The sequence below is a fragment of the Ylistrum balloti genome, unplaced genomic scaffold (assembly GCF_031769215.1).
Source record: "Ylistrum balloti isolate Yb309-2 unplaced genomic scaffold, AGI_CSIRO_Ybal_v1 Utg369570, whole genome shotgun sequence".
In the NCBI taxonomy this organism is placed as follows: Eukaryota; Metazoa; Mollusca; class Bivalvia; order Pectinida; family Pectinidae; genus Ylistrum; species Ylistrum balloti.
In genome coordinates this window covers 641798-657951 of record NW_026781866.1, presented here as the reverse complement: position 1 = coordinate 657951, position 16154 = coordinate 641798, and the positions used below count along the sequence as shown (strand labels likewise).

At 34.9% G+C, this 16154-nt stretch overlaps 1 protein-coding gene across 1 annotated transcript; it reads right to left on the bottom strand.

Annotated features, from left to right (window-relative positions):
- Positions 1-880: 880 nt before the first annotated feature.
- On the bottom strand, positions 881-16070 carry LOC132564674 (dol-P-Man:Man(5)GlcNAc(2)-PP-Dol alpha-1,3-mannosyltransferase-like). The gene is made up of 9 exons (XM_060229338.1): positions 15908-16070; positions 13743-13842; positions 12143-12290; positions 10748-10908; positions 10014-10134; positions 8229-8434; positions 7712-7775; positions 5537-5673; positions 881-1397 (listed from the first exon to the last, which is right to left on the bottom strand). Exons 1-9 carry the CDS (start codon positions 16068-16070, stop codon positions 1232-1234), a joined length of 1266 nt encoding a protein of 421 aa, XP_060085321.1. The 3' UTR covers positions 881-1231.
- Positions 16071-16154: the final 84 nt, after the last annotated feature.

Here is a 16154-nt window from a genome sequence, read left to right as displayed (position 1 = left end):
CAAATAAGTCCCAGACAGGTCCTCTCTGTCATACTTGTTAGATGTAAGGTTCCACCCGATCAGACTTTACAGGTGTGGGTCAGAGACCGGTTTAGATGATCGTAACCCCTGAGAGACGAGGATGACCATAGCCAAGGCACCATCGAGTTCACACCACGATTTGTTTTCACTTGCATTCTAAGGCCGCTCTATCAGTCAATAGTTTGATCAGATTACACAACCGAGACCAAATATCCAAAAATTAAGTTCACGAAAGAAGAAAGACAACTCGCGGTTTGGTCATGACTTTACAACTTTACGGTGTTGTTGGTATAAAGATATTGCATCATGTACTGATTTACTATTTATAGCGTTACATTTTTCAAAGGCCTACCTTTATCTTTAACAAAGTAAGTCTTTCATTCCTAATACGTGACAGCTGCTGTCAATCCTCTTCCTCCTCTCGAGTTAAATCCACTCCGTTAGATAGACGATTACGTGGATGCAGGGTGATGTTGAGTTCTAACATTCAAATACCCAACACATTGTTACAATATCTGGCCGAGATATCCTAGTATGACATTTCTTACTTATCTTTTATAATCCAATATGCAAAATTTGTTTGCTATGTTACACAGTTCGTATACTGTAAACGTGTTTATTTTGGCGAAATCAAATTTTTGCGCAAAAACAATTTTGAACAAGTAAGCAGAATGATGAATTTTTCGCGCATTCGCAATATTTGCTCTATCACTGAGATACAGGGACTACACTAAGCGTTGTGCTGTTTTCGCGGAATATCTTTTGCGGGAAAAGTGTTTAAATAAGCTTATCGACAAATGTTTGTTCACAGTATGTATTAATAATTATTGACCGGCGAAAAAAAACATGAAAATATAACTTTGTATTTACTAGTATAGTGTTTTATTACGTAACTACTGTATAACACAATAACACAAATAATAATTAGAGGGTAACATTAATCAGACTGGTAACAGGAACACGTCACTTGGGGTAATACTGCCATTATCACTTCCGGGTACCATATCATCACTTCCGGGTAGGATTAAACATTGCACAACATGCGTTAGATTTTTCACTTGATCTTTGAGATTATAAAATCCCATACTAATCAAGAATTAAAAATCCTGATGTAGGTTTGGGAAGAGAGGTACCCATAACTTCAGACCACAGACAGTCAAAACAACATTCAGATCAGGTACTTTCCCATACATTATAAAGATTCTCGATATCACTCTAATTTGGTAGCTGTTATAGTTTGTGTGGCAGGCGTGTACGCAGAGCTTGTCCACAGTCCGAACAAAGCCACACCATGACAAACATGTAGGGCTGAACTACTGAAGTCGGTAGAGGGATATGTGTTCCATGACATTTCTATCATCCCCAGCAGCAACAATCTGTAAGGTCAAAGGTCACATTGTTAATATTATTGTCCAAGTTCTAATTCAAAAGACATAGTGGTTAGATAGGCCAAGAAAATCGAAGTTTCATGAATTTGAGAATTTTGAAAGTGGTAATTAAAAAAAAAAAGAAACAGAAAAATATAAAGGTGAAACATCTTGAAACCCAATCTAAATCAGATAAGTTATTGAGGTCCTGAAATTCTACAATAAATGCACATATTTATCAATAGCCCTATAAATTATTATGCATTTGTATCTAATTTTAAACAATATTTTTACAATAGCATCTCTTCAACTTTGGTAGGGTCATGCATCCTTCTCCCTCTCACCACGGATTACCTATGTATTTATTTAACAGATTTTTACATCAACTATTAGGGCCTTTCAATCTTTCAGCAGACAAACACTCAGATAAACACGACCTGTGATCCCATGTAGAGTGTGTTAGACTATAAACACGACCTGTGATCCATTGTAGAGTGTGCTAGACTATAAACACGACCTGTGATCCATTGTAGAGTGTGCTAGACTATAAACACGACCTGTGATCCATTGTAGAATGCGCTAGACTATAAACACGACCTGTGATCCTATGTAGAGTGTGTTAGACTATAAACACGACCTGTGATCATATGTAGAGTGTGTTAGACTATAAACACGACCTGTGATCACATGTAGAGTGTGTTAGACTACAAACACGACCTGTGATCCTATGTAGAGTGTGTTAGACTATAAACACGACCTGTGATCACATGTAGAGTGTGTTAGACTATAAACACGACCTGTGATCACATGTAGAGTGTGTTAGACTATAAACACGACCTGTGATCCATTGTAGAGTGTGCTAGACTATAAACACGACCTGTGATCCTATGTAGAGTGTGTTAGACTATAAACACGACCTGTGATCCTATGTAGAGTGTGTTAGACTATAAACACGACCTGTGATCCTATGTAGAGTGTGTTAGACTATAAACACGACCTGTGATCACATGTAGAGTGTGTTAGACTATAAACACGACCTGTGATCACATGTAGAGTGTGTTAGACTATAAACACGACCTGTGATCCTATGTAGAGTGTGTTAGACTATAAACACGACCTGTGATCACATGTAGAGTGTGTTAGACTATAAACACGACCTGTGATCACATGTAGTGTGTGTTAGACTATAAACACGACCTGTGATCACATGTAGAGTGTGTTAGACTATAAACACGACCTGTGATCCTATGTAGAGTGTGTTAGACTATAAACACGACCTGTGATCACATGTAGAGTGTGTTAGACTATAAACACGACCTGTGATCACATGTGTTAGAGTGTGTCCACATAGAGTGTGTTAGACTATAAACACGACCTGTGATCACATGTAGAGTGTGTTAGACTATAAACACGACCTGTGATCCATTGTAGAGTGTGCTAGACTATAAACACGACCTGTGATCCATTGTAGAGTGTGCTAGACTATAAACACGACCTGTGATCACATGTAGAGTGTGTTAGACTATAAACACGACCTGTGATCACATGTAGAGTGTGTTAGTGTGTGTGTTAGACTATAAACACGACGAGTGATCACTTGTAGTGTGTTTTAGACTTTTTACACTACGTTTGATCACATGTAGAGTGTGCTAGACTATAAACACGACCTGTGATCACATGTAGAGTGTAGAGTGTGTTAGACTATAAACACGACCTGTGATCACATGTAGAGTGTGTTAGACTATAAACACGACCTGTGATCACATGTAGAGTGTGTTAGACTATAAACACGACCTGTGATCACATGTAGAGTGTGTTAGACTATAAACACGACCTGTGATCCTGTGTAGAGTGTGTTAGACTATAAACACGACCTGTGATCACATGTAGAGTGTGTTAGACTATAAACACGACCTGTGATCACATGTAGAGTGTGTTAGACTATAAACACGACCTGTGATCACATGTAGAGTGTGTTAGACTATAAACACGACCTGTGATCACATGTAGAGTGTGTTAGACTATAAACACGACCTGTGATCCTATGTAGAGTGTGTTAGACTATAAACACGACCTGTGATCCATTGTAGAGTGTGCTAGACTATAAACACGACCTGTGATCACATGTAGAGTGTGTTAGACTATAAACACGACCTGTGATCACATGTAGAGTGTGTTAGACTATAAACACGACCTGTGATCACATGTAGAGTGTGTTAGACTGTGTGATCACATGTAGAGTGTGTTAGACTATAAACACGACCTGTGATCACATGTAGAGTGTGTTAGACTATAAACACGACCTGTGATCACATGTAGAGTGTGTTAGACTATAAACACGACCTGTGATCACATGTAGAGTGTGTTAGACTATAAACACGACCTGTGATCATATGTAGAGTGTGTTAGACTATAAACACGACCTGTGATCACATGTAGAGTGTGTTAGACTATAAACACGACCTGTGATCACATGTAGAGTGTGTTAGACTATAAACACGACCTGTGATCACATGTAGAGTGTGTTAGAGTGTGTTAGACTATAAACACGACCTGTGATCCTATGTAGAGTGTGTTAGACTATAAACACGACCTGTGATCACATGTAGAGTGTGTTAGACTATAAACACGACCTGTGATCACATGTAGAGTGTGTTAGACTATAAACACGACCTGTGATCAAATGTAGAGTGTGTTAGACTATAAACACGACCTGTGATCACATGTAGAGTGTGTTAGACTACCTGTGATCACATGTAGAGTGTGTTAGACTATAAACACGACCTGTGATCCTGTGTTATATAAACACGACCTGTGATCACATGTAGTGTGTTAGACTATAAACACGACCTGTGATCCATTGTAGAGTGTGCTAGACTATAAACACGACCTGTGATCACATGTAGAGTGTGTTAGACTATAAACACGACCTGTGATCACATGTAGAGTGTGTTAGACTATAAACACGACCTGTGATCACATGTAGAGTGTGTTAGACTATAAACACGACCTGTGATCCATTGTAGAGTGTGCTAGACTATAAACACGACCTGTGATCACATGTAGAGTGTGTTAGACTATAAACACGACCTGTGATCACATGTAGAGTGTGTTAGACTATAAACACGACCTGTGATCACATGTAGAGTGTGTTAGACTATAAACACGACCTGTGATCACATGTAGAGTGTGTTAGACTATAAACACGACCTGTGATCATATGTAGAGTATGCTAGGCTATGTAAGGTGTTAAGGTGATGCATTTGCTTTCTTTTTAAATAGATGCTGATTTTAAAAAATATATACTTATTATCAAATGATTTTTTTCAAATACTAAGTAATAATACAGAGCAACTTTAATAATACTTTAAACCATGTGTTCTTGTGGGGCTCAATTTTTGAAGTATTTTTAAGCAAAAACGTTTTCATGGACAATTGTATTTGTGGATATATATAGCCAAACAAACCTTCTTATCCTGAATTTAAGAATTTATCGACATATCAATTCATGGCTTGAGAGTACTCATGAGTCATTGAAAATAAAACCTCCACGAAAATCAATTATTATACAGTAATATTTTGCAAAGGTGAAGAAAAGGACACTAAACCAGGTTATTTACACCTTCTTTCACAACCCGACAAATGGTTTTCTTACAGCAAAAACCATTTACTTAATTGCTAGTAAAATCATGTCAACGAAATTTCAACAAAACAATAGGCCCATGGGCCTTAATGGTCAACTGACATAAAAATACAAGATTTCAAATTTTGAACTTGTGAAGAAGTCGAAAATGTGTTTTCAAGATGGCGGCCATGGTGGCCATGTTGGATTTCGGACCTACCTGAAATTAACAAACTTTGGTCAGGTCAATGTCACGATCATTTCAGGTAAGTTTCAGCTCAATGAGACATATAGAACTTGAGAAGAAGTTGAAAATGTTTGCGACGGACGCCGGACAAAAGGCGATCGCAAAAGGCCATCAGACCCGTCGGTCAGATGACCAAAAACTAAAACTGAATAATGGTCATGATTATTGTTATGCTGTTAATCAATTTTGCAAATGCACTACTAGCAATATAAATCAAATACACTATCAGCAGATAAACCATTTTACAAGGAAAAAAGTATCCTTGTTCCTTTAACTTACCTCACTACAGTAGGTAAGGGTGTAGCCCAAAGTAGATAGTGTAGTGTATGGAAATACCACACGTAGAACTGGTAGTGTAGAGACCGGCTAAAACACATCCCTATAAAATTACAGGTAAACAATGGCAGGACAATCTGTATTTCTGAGTTAAGGATCTGTAATAACGAACTTTACCTGATAAATATCACATACAATTTATACATTGAAAATGTTGGCCAGGAAATCTATTTCATGTGTATTATTACAATGTTAAACATTTTATAAAAACCTGATTCTCCGTTCATATCTAAGTTATTACCTGTGAACAGTAAGCACTACTCATAGGATTTAAACAAGTCATGGTGAAATTTGGAAGGAAAGTCAATATTTCCATCAAAACAGCCAGGACAAAGTGGCATTAAATGTATACAGGGTTCACAAAACAAATTGACAACCATTTTGCAACAAAATGTTGAACCAAACTCAGAGGCTGATGAAAAATCCCTACTACAAGGAAAATGTGTGTTAAAGGGTTAGAATTACCAAGAAATTATATATAAACTTTTGATGCTTAACTAATATCAAATCTAAATACATTGTATATAAATTTATCTATACCTGTATGTATAACCAGTTGAAAGATTAAATACAAAAGGTATTCCATCAAACCTGGCGCTTTTAAACAAATATATGTGGTCATGAAAGGATTCATAATTACAAAACTTTGTGTTACCAAAGTTAAATTAAACAACTAAATCTTTTGAAAGTTGCTGGACCAGAAAGTTTTGGACCATTAAAAAATAAATCAGATCAAATGTGTTGTTTTTACCATTACACCCTAACAGTCCCTTATATCAAGAAAATAGCCCAAGTCTGACAAACATTAAACTTGCTGCAAGAAAACAATTTATGTTGTAAATTGTAAAACATAGTATTTTCTATAACATCATATTGCTCAATGAGACAATCTACATTTCCTTTCCAGCATCACATTCTGACAGTCAACATTTTTTTGAAATGCCAGGTGTTGGCATTTCTGGAAGAGATTTCACCGAAGCAACCACATTCTGATCAGTATTGAAATCATTGACTTTACAATTATGTTTTGGATAAGTATTCATGCCCTCCTCGTCCATCAATACGAAGCACTTCACTTAAAGGCTTCGAGCCACATATCTCCAACGTCCTTGAAGTTTTCACATTCTAACACACCACCACAGCTTTTAGCCTTTTTATTTCCTACCCTCACAAATTACTAAAAAAGCAGAGTACACAACCTGCTTCCATCATGCCCCTACACACAAAACAGTAATCACCAATATTTATTGAGCTTTGCAAGAAGAAGAATTGAAGCGTTCTGATATAAGTGACAAATCTGTGTTTTGAATCACAGACCTGTTAATGGAACTGTACTGATACAAACTCTATTAGCTGAAGGTGAATTGTAAATATCCAGGATGTAGAAGCAACATTCTTCTTTCAGTCAATAACTCAGCTGCAACCTGGGAATCAAGTCAAAAAGCACTGTCAAGAGGTATTAGGTGTAGATCTATGTAAAATTGAATTTGAATATGTCTCCATTCATGTGAGTGCAATGTTATACCAGACACTCAAAACAAGCTTACAGTTAAAGTCACATTTATTTTTCATGACCAGACACTTTCTGTCTCACTGGAAATGAGAACAAGTGCAAACTGTGGGTGCAAAAGCCTATTCAACATTGAGTTCCACTATTGAGATAAAGCAAAACCGGTTCACTGTTCCTTCAGTAAAACTGATATAATCAGGTCTCGAATTTCACATTTTTGTCACTTGCTGTAAAAAGCCAGTCATTATTTTTGCTACTTCCAATTCTTGGATTTCTACTTGCAAATAGCCAGTAAAAAGCTTTAAATTCTAGGCTTGATAATGTTGTGTAACATTATAAGTGAAATGACTCACTTTTTCACATAGACACCCAAACATGCCTTGTTTGTAATATAACCCACCAGCATTACCCTTTAAAAAAAGAAAGACGATTCTGGAAGATGTGCTTTAGTAGTTCTCGATGTTGGTACAAAGACATGTTGTAAATATTTCAATATCAATATAACTGGAAAATCTGCCATGATTTCAAAAGCCGTCATCATACTGTCAACAAGTCCTAGCACATGCAATCCTTTGATAGATATTCACAGTCTGTGTTAAAAGGATATGAGTTGGTGACAAAGGACCTCCAGATGATTTCATCAACAATTGGAATTTTGTTCCAGGAAATAATCTAAAACAAATCAGCAGTCACATACAATGGTGACACATTAAAACACCATTAAACAGTTTTATACATTCCATTACAAGGATAGTTCACAACTGTAAAGATTGTATTGCAGATTTTACAAAAAAAAAAAAAACAAAAAAAACACTTGTAACAAAAATTAAATTCCTTTTACAGAAGTCATGAACAGAATTACATAAAAGCCCTCCCCCTCCCATTAACACATAAAAACAACATGGTTATACACAGTGGATATTGTACAAATGACAGGAGTAAATAGCTCCTTTCAATAAAAATTCTGATGTAGAGAGATTTGAGTCACATAATGACTTAAACTGCATCATACAGCAGAGAGTATTCAATTAATACAGGTATCCAAAATAAAATATATTAAATTTATGAATATTGAACACTTGTGTTGTTACTGTATTAAGTTAATCAATAATATCTACTTCTTACCTTTTCCATTTAAACCAGAAGAAAAGTAGGAGAACTATCACATGTGATGCTAATAACAACAGGTGGAAGTAGCGATTTAGGAACATTTCTTCTGATAAAAATCTCCAGTTAACTGTCCATTTGAAGAAAAATTGTCTTCCCAAATTGAATGACCTAGCTATGTATCCGATTGGATTTACAAGGAGGAATGGCAATCCCATCACAATCTGAAATAAAGATTGACATTCTTAACATCAATTATACAGGAAACAATCACTTTAGAGTTTTTGTGAAAGTCACAATCTAGATATCAGATTTATACAGAAGTGCTTAACTTATAGAAACCATCACAATAGATCTTTCACTACTAGGAAATTCTAAATATTGTTTCCATACAGAAAAGCTTAACAGAAAACATACTAACAAGTTCTAGAACACCCATCCAATGTTGACAAAAAAGCTGTTATCATGAAGTTACGATTAATATTATTGGTATGTCTTGTGAACGGATTCCACAGCCTTCCTAACATGGAGACACACTCAACACAAAACCAGCTGTGAGAATGAGTCTACACAGACACATTTTTCTTTAGAATAAGGTAGATAAAGATATTAGGATCCAAAGTTATGTTGCCTCACACATTCACACATTGGAAGAGAAGACACAATTTTTAAGACCTACTGGCAGAGATCAAACTAGAGTAATGAACTCCATAACAGCATACTGACAAACACATTTTAAGGATGACAGCTGGTATCACTATCCTAGGTGGCAGAAGAAGGAAATATAAGCTAGACATCAATCCTTGCTCAATTCAGCATCAAGTTGGATTTTCTTTCTTTTTTTATGTCACCACGTACAAAATGAAAAAGAATCTCAATTGATATTGGTATTACAGACAGAAATAACAACAATTCTATGTCTAAGTGATGAGTCAGCCTTTTTGTATCCTCTACCTAAAGAGACTGGCAAAGAAACAATTATGGTGCTAGGAAACACTGGGCTATTAAAGGATCTTCATATGATTGAATTCCCTTGACTTAGAAATGATTGCTGTAAAATCTACTCTTGCAGCACTCTTTATGCCAATTTCCAAACAGAAAAAAACTGCCTTCGTAGCAAATTAACAACAGAGACATCCAATAAGATCAACCAGGATTCAATCAAAGCTAGAGATGACTACAGGACATACAAAATGTAGATTCTTCAGACACACAAAGGAGCATCACTTCATCAGCTGAAAAAAAAAACTAATCATCAATAATACACACATCACTTCAGCTAATTAGGGAAGGGTGAGTGATTTAGATTACACTGGCGGAGGAGAACCTCCTTCCAGGGTAAAGAGAAGATAAAATGATCACCCACCAAGTACACGCTCGCATAGATTATGTACAAATGATATACTGAAGGACATATGATATATATGTGGCTGTTACCTTCGCAGTACATAGCTAAACTTATCATATCAATGCCTTGGTATTCAATAATATATTTATGGAATATTTTATGCATTACATATGTGACATAACTTATAGTGACGTCAGCTTTAGATAATGAATGATGTCACACAATCACAAGTTCTATTGTGACTTAACAAGGAAGATCCTAGATATAGAGCTGAAATGAATTAATCACTGATGCGGAAATATCCTCTTTTTAATATATTTGCCTGAATAATTACTCATGTGATATGTGAAACTGTAAAAATGTTCATAGACTTGTTTCGTAATTCACACATCTTAAACTTTTGTAAGATTCTATTTGCACAAATAATATACACTTGTGATGTAAATGTCACCTACCTGTGAAGTAGCACATATTGTTAAATATTTTAGAGAACCAACTGTTCCATGTCTCACAACCAGTAACATCAGTAGAGCTGGGGCAAACAGCAAGATGTTCATCTTCACACCAACACCAAAACTGTAGGAATAGCAACATTATACATATAAAAGCACACCTATATTATAGTACATTTAATAGAAGATATTGTTAAACAAATAGAAGCAACAATTATAAATACACCAATATGAATTACAGACTACAAAAACATGTTCAGGATCATTGTGCGTCAATCATTTTGTTCTAGCCAACATTTGGTTTATTGTTGCTTTAGGTTCTATTAACAACCATGGTCATTTAAGGATGTGACAGGTTTGGGTGGTGGAAGAAAGAGGGATTTTCCAGTCAGTATCAGTAGATTGCCCTAACAGGCCTCAAACCCATGACCCAGAGATGGACAGCAAGTGATAGAAACAGTCAGGCACTTTAACCACTTGGCCATGGTGGTTCTTTCCCTCTAACCAACAGGTTCAAAATTGACGAAAAACCTAAATAGGTACAAAAACTTGGGAAAATCCATCAAGTTTGTCTAAAAGCACTGGATGGGTTTTTCTTGAATTTCAATTGCATCCTCTGCATTTCTTTGGTAAACAATTTTAGGTAAGAAATACACCAAGCATCACAGAAGAATATAACTTCCCAGAGAAAGAGAGCATAGATGTCAGAAATACATAAAGGGTATTTCTGTTTGTACCTGAACATAAGACAGCCCCATCCCCAGCTGTCCCTCAGGAACAAGTCCACTGCCACATACAGAAACAGCATGGCTACCGGATCATTAAACAGCCGCAGGACGTAGATGGAGTGGATGCGGTAGGAAGCACAACACATGAAGAAAAGGACATATGGTGGTACCTAAAAATGTCAATAGTAGGCATGAAAAAAGAGTCAGAACATTTCATTCTGGGCCATATTCAGTTTAAAATCATAATTATACAAGGAAGTAACATTTGACATGACATCTTCAATTTATCTCTAGACCTTTCATAATCAAGATCTCTTTATTTGATGAAAAAAAAGAGAATAATGGTTCTTGTGCACTGCACTTCTCCTTGTTGAGATTTATCTACATATGAAGTTTTATGTTGATATCTCTTATAGTTTTCTTACTATGATCTGCAAAAAAAATTATTTAGGTATGAAAAATGAAAAAGGGCAACAACTCCTAAATTATGCAAAAGAGAGTGATGATGCTTGTGCACTGCACTTCTCCGTAATGAGATTAATATACATATGAAATTTTATGTTGATACCTCTTAAAACTTTTGTGTTATGCTCCGGACAAAAGGACAAACTGATATACATACAAAGCGGTGACTATATGATCTCCCTTTGGGGAGCATAAAAAATAGTTTATCTTAAAGTTACTACTTCCTTTAACCTTTCCACTTATTCCTGAACCCTAAGAAAAAGACACTTTGTTTTTACCTAACTAAATCTCCAAATTCATCCAAAAATTTCCTTCTGGTAATCTGGTCTATTTGAACTACCAGTTACTTCAAACACATGATTTTTGTTGATGAAACAACAATATTCCATCTAATCAAAGTTTGAACCAAGCTTATTTTTCTTTAATCAAATTTTCAGAATATTCAAACACAACAAATTCTAAATATATGTTGATTCGTCAAATGATAAAATGGTTACCAATTGATAAATAAAATGGAAGGGCAATTAACACATGACATAAGTCCACAATCTACACAAAAGAAAGTTAGGCTATTTTACTGTGTCTTTACTTCAGGCAATATGAAAATGGTTATTCCATCAATTCATATTACATAAATCTTTAATGGATTTTATTTCAATTTTTTTTTTCAAAATTGATTAATCTAATTTTTTTTCTCATCCATGTATTGCATGCATTTTCATAAATTTTAACCATTTTAACTCTATGTAAAAACTAAAAAGGAACTTATAACTTTACTAAGTATATACTAAAATTCATAAGGATACATGTATGGCATGTATAAAGAAAAATTTAATAGTTAATAAATAATTATTAAAAACAATTCTGTGACCGTCTTTGAGAATGAACTTACCATGTTGGATAAGAATTACAAATTCAATGAAATTTGTAGGTATTTACCTGTTTGACTTGTCTGTATATATCAAAGATGACCATTAGAGACAGGACATACAAGGCAGCAAAAATGTACTGAGCCAGTACAATGTTTACACCCCTCTCTGTTATGTGGTACAGTCCCAGGAATATATACACAAAGCCTGCTGGGTACCTAACAATTAAAAAGAACAACAATATTGCAAGCTGTTAGAAAAAAAATATTCTAAATTTTAGCAGACACTAGATATGATTACCACAATTATACGGGAAACTTGATAAAACATTTACATATACATGAATTACTTGAGATAAAATAATGAAACAAACCCATATCAATAATGGGTACCCACTGAAATATTCATAACAAATCTAATAGTACAATGTACATAGCAAAGCTAATTCACCGAGGCTATCCGTTGTCTGGTGACAGCGAGTGCTGGTGAGATATCTTTACATATGACCGACTCTTGTTTCAAGTATCAAGGGGTTATGTGTGCCAGCATACTGTGCAAAGAGATACAAAAACCAGACTTGTAAACCATTTAGTATTTTGGAACTCTGCTGGTTTTTTGGACTAAAATATTTGAGTCCTGGTCACTTGCTTTGCTCACATTTTTGAAACCCATTATATTTCTTTGAAACTGGACTTATCAAACTTTTGGATATGGTACTCTGCACTCACCAGCAAAAAACCTACAAAAATTACTGTGGAATGTAGCAGAATTAGACTAACAGATAATTGTTTGAGGGTCTTTCTATAGATAAGTGAAAGGTCACAATGTGCTTCCCTTCCTTGCTACACATGTGTAATTTTTGTGTTTACTGATACATAATTACTAACAAATGATACAAAAAAACCCAAAATTGGGTACCTCGAGCTCGACAAATGTGTCACAGTGATTGATGATATAGTAGACCACTGTCTTGACTCTAGAGGTTCTTTTGACAGGTTACTGAACCTGTGTGTGGTACTAACATAAGCTGGTCCAAGTAGGATGACTGTACTTGATTGAATCTTTGCTATATTGATATCAATAGTAATGCAGAATCAGATCCATGTATACCGGTGAATTCAGTATTACAATGTATTTTCTTCTATTAAATATATATATATATATATATTGATATTCTTGATAAAAGATTCAGCATCAATATATGACAGTGTTAAACAAATCAACCACCTGATTGCCTGTTAAATTCTTGTACAAATTGTCTTAAACAATAAAATTATTAGTAGAGCCTAAGCAAGCATGATCTAGTGATGATACAGCTAGGTTTTAATACAAGTAGTGGCAATTGGGAAGAAATAGACTTACAAAAGTTTGAATTTATTAAATCAATTTAAAGTTTAGTTCAAACAATGAAATATCAGGGTAACACAAATTCCTGTCAATATTTCATACTGCTATTATCCAACTCAGGTGTCTGTAGTGATCAACTGCAGTTCAAGCCAGAGCATTTTCAATTAAAATATTTATAGGCCGTTGGATTTTCAAGGTGTTAGCTCCATCTACTCTAAATTATAAATACTGAAATACCAGCATGTATTTTAAGAGTTTGCAGAAAAAATATATACCAGGTAGATGTACTTCAAAGGTATCATGCACAATTATCAATAACCTACACCAGTGGTCCTGTGTCGCCTTTAAGGGTCATGTAGTCATATGATCCATTCACCACTCCACCAACTTCCTGCATGTAGGCAATCCAGTCAATTTCTGTATCTGTGTCAAAAAAGAAAGGTAAATGATTTATAGACTACCATAGACATAGTGTCTCAGATGTTATGAAATAGTGATTTTTCAAAGACAACAATCGATTAACACACTACATTAATATTTCGTGGGCCATAATAGTAAGATACCACATATATAGATACATTAACAGGCTCCAACTTGTTATTTTTTACCTGAAAATATTTCATGTTTACATATGTATGTAGATTTGTTAACTGGGTTTATTGTCCTCTCAACAGCCAGTCAGCCCTGGGAAGGTGGCTATATAACTGAACAATTTGAGGGAGGCCTGTCACATGCCATTAAGTGTAACTAAACTACAGTGTTTTGCCAAAGGACACAAGCGTATCAGTCCATTTCACGGCTTCCTGAGAGACACATACTGCCACAAGTAGGGAACTTTGAATGACATCCCTCAAACCTTCACATGAGGTTGCACAAGCTTATTTTCTATAGAATTATATATGTAGATGAAGTACAGATGTCTAAAAAGCATAACATATGAGAAGCATGTTAATACTATGTTGAAAACCAAGGTTAAAGGTAACTTTTTTTATTAAGGGATCATAAGTTATAAACTTCAAAACCGAAAAATAAAGTCACAGGGTGTACAGGGGAAGAAGGTATGTTTTACAGGTGAAGTGATGTCGCTTGTGCTTCATTCCTTTTGTGATGTCATATTGCAGGTAGCATAAGGTGTGGATAATCATTTAAGGGAATGCTGAAGTCTGAATACGATATATAAATGTTTTGAACATGGAGGTTATTCAAAGTCAGTAGTGGAACTTGATATAAATGAAGTTTTATATATATAAATGATTAATATAGCATGTTGATCTTAAGAGTCAATATAATATTGACACATTTCCTCAAATATAGGCTCTGATTACAAAGTTGTATACTTTTCTAGAATTATACTACAATGTATTTTATATTTAGTTGGTAGATCTTTGTGCGTTTTGTCAATTAGATGTATGTTACTGTAACACTACCTGTATACACATGATTGTGGAAACTTAGACTGCAGTCATCATTTATGTAATTTCTTTGCTTTAGTTTTTAGATGAATAACTTTTATTTTATTTCATTAACTATGACAGAATATGAACATTTTTATCATATAATCAGCCTGTTATCCAGTGAATTTACCTTCAAAATATTTTTTGCACATTCTTTTAACAAGACTAATATACAAAGGAGCATTTTTTATTCTTTTGCCAATCAGAAATTGACTTTGCTAATATGGAGACAAAGACATAAGGTCATCTTAACTTTATTTTCAATTAATATGCGATTTTGGGAAAATTGTCTCAAAGTTTAAATTTTTGCTAATCAAGACTTGAAAAAAATGAATACTGATGATTACACATGTACATATCAATTCCTTTTGGGATTCCTCCTTCGCACTCATTTATATTGAAAGTTTGACAATGTCTGTCATCAGAATTCCAATGAGGGACATTGTCAAATATCCAATATAAATGAGGAGGAATCCCTAAAAGGCTCACTGTACATAGATAGTACACTGGATACAGGTTCTTATACATCTTTATCAAGATCCTCCTCCTGTGACTGTACGTCATCACTCCTAGTATTGTTTATATTAGTCTTGTAGTTAAAATGTAAGTCGTTAATTGACCAAAGTCTATTGAACCTATTTTCGAAAGATTCTAAGGTTGGCGTAACCACCACTATTTGGTAAGACTTGTTTCATAAATTCTCATATGAAATAAAAAATTATAGAAGATTTTATTTTTTCTACATAGAAAAGGAAAGTGAACAGTAAGCATTTTAGCTTGTGTTTTTCTTCTTCAGTCAACGTTTGATCTGTAGGGAAAATATGTATCACTATATTGTCATGCACAGAGGAAATCATTGCAAAATTGTTTCCCCTTATACCAAGATGTGAAAGTTGTGTCATTGATAAGAAACCATTAGGATAACATTTCAAAAGAAACTATAGGAAACTTCCATATATTATACCATACCGGCATACAGTTACGAAGCATGCAAATCAAAGAAAACAACAACATAATATTAATTACCCACTTACATTTTATGCGCTGAATCACCAATACATTAACAGCAATTTCAGCAGCAAGTAAGCAAAACATCGCCAGAATCGCATGACCAGGGTCGAATACAAATTTTGACCAATATTGTAGAGAAAATATCTCTCTGTGTTTTTTCCACGTCGTTCGCTTGGGAGCTGCCATTTTGAATGGTCATGTGACTGATACTTCCGGTGATTTCGGTACCTTTCTAGATTTTTCTTCAATTCCCGTTGCTGCTGAGGCTGA